Source organism: Cyclopterus lumpus, chromosome 15 (genome assembly GCF_009769545.1).
Source record: "Cyclopterus lumpus isolate fCycLum1 chromosome 15, fCycLum1.pri, whole genome shotgun sequence".
Taxonomy (NCBI): Eukaryota; Metazoa; Chordata; class Actinopteri; order Perciformes; family Cyclopteridae; genus Cyclopterus; species Cyclopterus lumpus.
This window is the reverse complement of record NC_046980.1, coordinates 19,758,976-19,766,281: the sequence shown is the minus strand read 5'-3', so window position 1 is coordinate 19,766,281 and position 7,306 is coordinate 19,758,976. Positions and strand designations below refer to the sequence as shown.

Below are 7,306 nucleotides of genomic sequence, written 5' to 3'. Positions count from 1 at the left end.
CCGCAAAGGACACCCTTCCACTCGCAATGGGAAATGTAGTTTCATAACGCTACCCTCCCTCTTATGACCAACAAATATCAAATTAATGTTCTGAATCCACTCCCGGCCGATGTGCAAAAGAGTGTCACGGCTTCTTGAAGATACAGCCATCATGAAGATGCACATATGGCTACAGAATACTTCTAATAGCGGTAAGATGTTTTAATGGGACTACAATATAACTGACAAAGTATTTGCACCACACCTTCGCTGCTTGTCTTTAGCTGAATATAAAAGTATTTGTTTTAAATTATGTCAAGTGAAGCTTTCCTGCGAAATTGATCAATTAATATATGTAACGCTCACACACAAACCATGCACATGCGCGCGTGTCTCCGTGGGCGTGTGTGAGAGAGACGCTGGTACTATAATTCATCCCCAACTGTATTATTGCTGCTTCAACGAGTTGCCTCGAGCTTTGAAACTGATGTTTTTAGTTTTTTTACCACAGCAGTCAAGAATACAGAATATCCGCTACATATTTTTTGACCAGCCTCTGCATAGTAAGAAACTACAACTCCCAACAGTCCCCTCGGCAACATCCATGCGCCGCAGTCAATCAGCTGTTGAGGCAACTGCTGACTATCTCCGCACAAGGGTAGCTCGTTTGTCATAAACTCAGACGAGGCAAACAGAAATTTATTTACAGAGTCCCAAAAAGGTGAACGATAAAGGTAATTCTAATTGCCCGTAGGGCAGAGAAGCGACCACGCTCTGTGTGTATGTGTGTGTGTGCGTGTGTTTGTGTGTGTGTATGTGTGCATGCGGTTGTTTTGTTTTTGTTTTTTTGTCGTTTGTGTAGAAGGGGACACATATGGATTAAAGGGGGATTTCAAGGCAAGACAGCTTCATGAAATGTATCGAATGAGGAAACCGATCAGCGCGAAAAAATAGGCATTGCATTTTGCCGGTGTTTGTGGTAAAGGGCTGTTGAGTTGCGTCACTGTCGGCTGCCGAATATGCCGCTTTGGTGACCTTGGAAGCGCAGCACTTGGAGGAGAAAACACGGGGTAACTGCTGGTGTGTGTGTGTGTGTGTGTGTGTACAGTGCTGGCTCTCTGTGACGACTCTTGAAAGTTCAACTTGTAAATGATCCGGCATGTCATCTGAAGTGTTATTTTCAAAGTCCACAGACTATTGCGTTTGTGTTCTGTGACGGGCCTCGGTGGTGGGTGTTAGCCCTCCTGCAGCCAGGTCCCGACAGTCAAAGAGGAGCCAATGTGAAAGATATTGTGGCTTTTAATTGAAGCCCAATTTTAATGTTTGGTGATTCGACGCCGCGTCCTATCTTATGTGTGGTTGTGCCCAAGCGGACAGAATTATATGTGCCTGTGCGTGTGTGCGTCGACTCAAGATGATCAAGCATATTGTGGTCTATTTGCGTATTAGATTGTCGTGATCACTGTTTACTTCAATTATGTGGCAACCTGTCTGAATGCAAAATTGACCTCCTGATGGTACCCGAGGGCGTGTGCAATTGGGCTTTCTTTTTGCAAGGCGTTGTCTCTCAAATGCAAAGTAAAAGCGGAATTTTGCATGAAATGTTCTTCAGCCTGGTGTCTAACTTAAATCGAGGACATGGAGCTTTGTGCAATGTTCCAGCACTTTAAGTTATACAAATGCAAGAAGCCTATATGCATATTTTTTGTCTCGTGGCAATGCCAGCCATCCCCGTGGCTGTGTCAATGCCGACCTCGGGCAATCTTTCCTTGCGCTATACAATCTCTCATGCACCCTATAAATCACATCATTCCCATATGGACTTTTGTATTGAGTATTACTCAATTACGCCAACATTATCCTATTTATTAAGCTATTATTGATGTATATGTCGTGCTATATTATTACAGTCTAAGACTGATACGTTCTTTATTATAAGGGAAAGGTTTTGCCAGTACATGAGACCTCTTTGCGGCATAATAAAGCGCTTCATGCAAGTCACTGTCCACTGCGTAAAAAGGTGCCTTTTGGTGGAAGTCATTTCCGTTTGAAATAAACAAACAATAAAGCCCTGTGGTCGCGTGTGTCACAGTGCCTGGGTCAAAGTAGACCTGTCTTTTTAGATTTGTTGAAGGACAGATGTATTTACTGACTTATGTAAATGAATATAGGGGAGGTCCTAGGCAAAACACACACACACGCACACACACTGAATCAGTTTCACATTGTAGCTCCGGAGTTCCTGCGTGGAAGGAAAAAACGAGACGTGGCGAAATCTGGTGAATATTCGCAGCCGTGTGAACCGTGTGTATTTTGTGGGGATTTATGAATCCTCCTAGTGTAGTCACGGGAAGTGTGTTGTCCTCTTCTTCGGCTTCTTTTCCTATAAATGGGTGATCACGCACTCGCGTCGCAGTTGCCCGGTCCCTCTAACATCATACCCTTGTCGGAGTTGTCAGACTTCATCAGATAGCAGCACCGGCGCATTAGCTCCTAGATAACGACGATAAAAAAAATAATAATAATAATACAAATAATAACTCCTCGTCTCTGTTCTCCACCCACCCACCCACCCCACCGTTACAGCTCAGCAAACCATGCAGGATGATTTACTGATGGACAAAAACAAAGCCCAGCCTCACCATCAGCAAGATCCGACGCAAGTAGACCCCCCTCCCTCCACCCCGACCCCGTCATCGGAACCCACTTCTTCTTCATCGGAGTCGGAGAGCCCGTCGACCGTTAGCAACCAAGCGGCGTCAGCGCTGAACAGCAGCAGCAGCAAGGACAAAGTGCCGATGGAGTCGCCGATCCTGCCCGGGTTGAGCTTCCACCACCAGCCGCAGGAGACCGGCGGCCCCCTTTCCTCGCCGTCCTCCTCTTTTGGGAGCACTTGGTCCACGGGGACCTCAAACGCCGTGGACGACAGCTTTTTCCAGGGAATACCTTCGGTGAACGGGACGATGCTTTTCCAGAACTTCCCCCACCACGTCAACCCGGTCTTCGGGGGTAATTTCTCGCCGCAGATCGGTCTGGCTCCACAGCCCCAGCAGCATCAACAGCAGCAGAGGAGATCTCCTGTCAGCCCCAGCCAAGGGTCCTTTCCCCAGAGAAACGCTTATCAGACCATCATGAATAACAGCAAAGGGTCTTCGTCTTCGTCTTCGTCTTCATCTTCTGCCTCGTCGTCCGCTTGGAATAATCACCAGAACGCCGCGTGGAGCACTGCCTCCAACCCTTGGAGCGGGCTGCAGGCGGGCAGGGACCCGCGCCGAGCGGTCGGCGTCGGGGTGCCGTCCACCCTGAACCCCATCTCGCCTATGAAAAAGCCCTATACCAGCAATGTCATCGCTCCCCCCAAATTCCCAAGACCTGGTCCCCTCGGCCCCAAGCCCTGGATGGATGACAGCTCCTTCAGGACTGACAACAGCAACAACATACTGCCTTTCCAGGTAAATAGCCTTCCCATTATAAGAGCATGGCCTATACCTCTATTACTTCGGCCTGTCATACAAAAAAACAAAATTGACCCCTTTTGAAATGTTGTCAGTTTTACCCTTTTGGTCGACCCATTGTTTTCAATATTCTATTAAGATACTCAAAAGAAACGATCACTTCCTGAGAAAAAAAGGCCGACAAAGTAGGCTATCGTTAAGGTCACCCTGAACTCATCAGTACCTCTGATATAATTGGTTAATTTATTATAAGGATTGAGCCTATATGTCATACTCATCTGGGGTAATAGTACACATAATTGTTTCGCATAAATCATACATATTGTCAGTTTGTCATAGCCTACAATGTTGTTTTCTCCCACACAGTGGTTATAGGGTTATAGGCCTTCAACAAGAACGCAACTTCAGAGGCTATATTTATTGAATTGATTTCGACAATTCAGCATTCAACGTCTGTCATCCGGCTTGTATTCGGCCACATTGTGTGTCGGAGGTCAAATGATTTTTTTTGTCACGCATTTTAAAGACAGACGCGCCGAGTCAGCCCTAGAAATAGTCGCTGTGCACGGCATATTGCACTAAGGGTTAAACTCCCCCCTGCCAGCTCACTCCGTGGGGTTTAAAGGACGAGTGGCGCATTCAGGTGCCGCTTGTAAACTTCTAAATTCCCACTGAGGGGACCATAATCACACTTAATCACCGCTCTCCTTACTGACTCAGAAATTGTTTTTCAGTGATGTGTGTTTTATAAAATCCGACACAGTAAGCTTCAGAAAGAGTGGGCTGGACTGTACATTTTAGAAATATAATATGCAAGCCACTAAGTCTGTGGAGAATTAATGGCAAACATCGATGGTAACACTATGTTAAGGCTATATTAAACATTAACATGGCCTTATAATATTAATACTAATATAAAAGGTACTACTACTCCTAATAATATAAATAATACTCTTAATAATGGCAATGATAATTATGTGTTAGTCTTACCGTGCTTTATAACTGACATTTCAACATCGTTGTTAGTTCATGTGCCCTCTCATTGTAATTGCAAGATTTTGGACTGTCCCTGAAGGCAACACCCATACGTTCATTTGATTTGCTTGTGATCGGATAATGGGCGGGGTTTGATTATGAGATTTGAGACGCTTCTACATTATGATATCAATATATTCCTTGTGTCCAAACCCGAAAGTTGAGGAAGGTTGTCTTTTTTTGGGGGGGGGGGGTATTTAGCATTTACATTATGAAGAAGCCAATAATAAGCACTTGTTACAGTTTCAACTAAATATTTTCCATAATTCAAGTTGAATTATGAATATATGTCTATGTTTCTTCTGTGATAAAGCTGTACGACCATGAAAGCAGACTTTTTATTCAGTGAGTAGCAAAGTTAGAAAACTCTAGTTTGAAAAGGGTTACATGTTTCTCCCAGTAGACCAACAAAAAACGTTTGGCTGTTGGGTCCTGTCACAATACGTCACCATAATTTGCTAGATACTTTAGCACAATAGGCCTCTGCATTAAACATAGGAAAGGGCAAGGATGCCCTGTTTATTATTTGAATACAGAATGAGTCCAGCGCACCGGCCAAAATGTTAACCTGTTAGTGCAAGAAAAGACTACATGTGCAGATGAAACACGGCCCGGTGCAGTGTGAAATTCCAACTCGCTTGAAACGTACAGCCTTTTGAGGAGATAATGATCGTGCGTGTCACTCAGGCCTCTTGAGGCTTTATTACACGTCTGCCGAGTGCCTCTATCCGTTTTCTCTTGCCCTGGCCAGCTCACAGCACCTGGGAGACGAGGTCAAGGGGCCATGTGTCATGATGGATGGAGTTTTTTACTGAGCTGGAACTCTGGAAATAGCGGGGATGAAGTACAGTCATCTACTCTGGCGTGGTCCAAGCGTTTCCAGGTGAAGCGTTAAAGGACATGTTATCCTACGTCACTCTGTTAGGCCAATCAAAGCTGAAATGGTCAATCAAGGGAAAGAAAGTGAATGTTGACTTTTTTTACTAGCTGGAAGCATGCCTCCTAAAATGGGAATATTTTCATCTTTACATATTATTGTAAATTGAATACCACTGGGTCGGTCGGACAAGACAAGCAGTTTGATGATCGATTAATGACGTCGTCAGGGTTATGTTCTCTGACTTTAGAGAGCGTCCTCCAGAATCACAGAAAACATTTGAAGGTCCCATTGTGAGAATCCTTTAAAACATTTTTTTTTTTTTACTGTGAAGCAGGTCTAAGTGCTATAAACATCAAAAACGCTGGGGGAAAATACACAGAATCTATGCCTTTTTATTAAACGAGCCGTCAGGACTTCTGTATGGTTGTGGTGTCACAACTATACAATATAAAGACAGACTCACAGCTTTAAACATTGCAAATGTGTCCCAGTTAATTTCCGGTGGCGGTGTATGTGAATGGCATCGGCTGACAGTAAAAATGGACTCAAGGCTGTTGCGTAGCGACGCACTACCATTGAAATGTGCTGAAACGGAGCGTTTCAGACACAGGGTGGAATAAAAGCATATTCAGATGAACAGTGTGAAAGGAAATAAAGAGGTTTTTTAACATAACAGCATGTATACATGTTCAAGTAGAAACCTAAAGTCCAAGTATGAACATGTAAATGAGCACGATGTCTCCTTTAACTTGTTTTTGACAGGCTGTACTTTCCTTGACGAGCTAACCTTTACATTTATTGGTACATTTTAACTCCCCTTTAAGATCAGACATATAGCCTATACCACTAGTTGTATCTGCACTTATACAATCTGTATACCTGCAAACATTGGATAATAAGCATTTGACATTCTTTATTTATTTTTTTGAAGGGCTGGTACCTCCGTGATGCAATCCTGGCTGTAAGTCACACTTAGCTGTTTAGCAATTACACCCATAATTGGAGAAGAGTTATCACCAGGATGCAAGGTCAGGGTGCAAAATGTCAAGTGTCCCGTTTGCTGATGTGAAACCCTGGCAAATTGCTGAGCCGTCACATGGCCAGCTGGTGACCAAAACACTCGTTGTGCGAATATCGGTATTCTTTCGGATGCCCTGTCTGAAGGTCACAAAAAAAACAGGGCCAGGAGCCTAATCATAATCTGAATATCTAATGGGACTCAATAATGTTTAAACACCAACTAAATAGACTGCTGCGAAAAGGAGGAAAACAATAGATGATAGATTTGCCAAGTGTCTTTGCATCTGGCAGCGCTAAACGTATCCTCACTGAGCAGACTTTCCTCATTAAAAACAGGCATTCAGTCTGTTTCTTATCAGGAGCCCCCCTCGTAAAAAATTAAGTTTCTGTGCCACGAGGCAAGATGGGCTGCAGTGAAATCAAGCTACTATAGGTGTTCTAAGTAAAGACTGTTCGAGACCTTTGTGTTTGTGTTTGTGTATGTGTATGTGTATGTGTGTGTGTGTGTGTGTGTGTGTGTGTGTGTGTGTGTATATATATATATATATATATATATATATATATATATATATATATATATATATATATATATATATATATATATCTGATCCCTTTAGGTCACTTGACTACACTGAGCTCCCCCCCCTACTCCACCTTACCCGTTACTGTGCTCGTCCACATGTGTCAGAGCAAAGGGTGTGTGAGTGTGCGTGTGTGGGGGTGGTGGTGGTGGTGGGGAACTAAAAGCTCAGCGTTTCAAGTGTTTACCGTTTGTACCAAGTGGGCAGATTTTTATCTACGTGGTGCAGAGTGGAGGGAATAACGCTTTTGAATGCTCAGCCGAATGGGCAACAATAGCTGTGGTGTGCAAACAATGTGGCCCCGGGGCAGCCAGACACAGGACACAGCTGCCAAGGCCGCAGCCTCCAGCACCGGT

General features: G+C 44.1%; 1 protein-coding gene across 8 annotated transcripts in view; it reads left to right on the top strand.

The window, feature by feature from the left end:
* The first annotated feature begins 9 nt into the window (after positions 1-9).
* Positions 10-7,306, top strand: part of cpeb3 (cytoplasmic polyadenylation element binding protein 3) — a 30,985-nt gene continuing 23,688 nt past the window's right edge. For 4 of the 8 annotated variants that reach the window (XM_034552799.1, XM_034552797.1, XM_034552796.1 and 1 more), the window contains exons 1-2: positions 10-191; positions 2,566-3,431. In XM_034552799.1, the coding sequence (XP_034408690.1) occupies positions 110-191; positions 2,566-3,431 (948 nt within the window). In that variant the 5' untranslated portion in view covers positions 10-109. Of the gene's footprint in view, positions 192-450; positions 714-2,193; positions 2,259-2,565; positions 3,432-7,306 lie in introns of those variants that run through there. The other 4 variants (XM_034552802.1, XM_034552798.1, XM_034552801.1 and 1 more) reach the window with 3 other exon arrangements.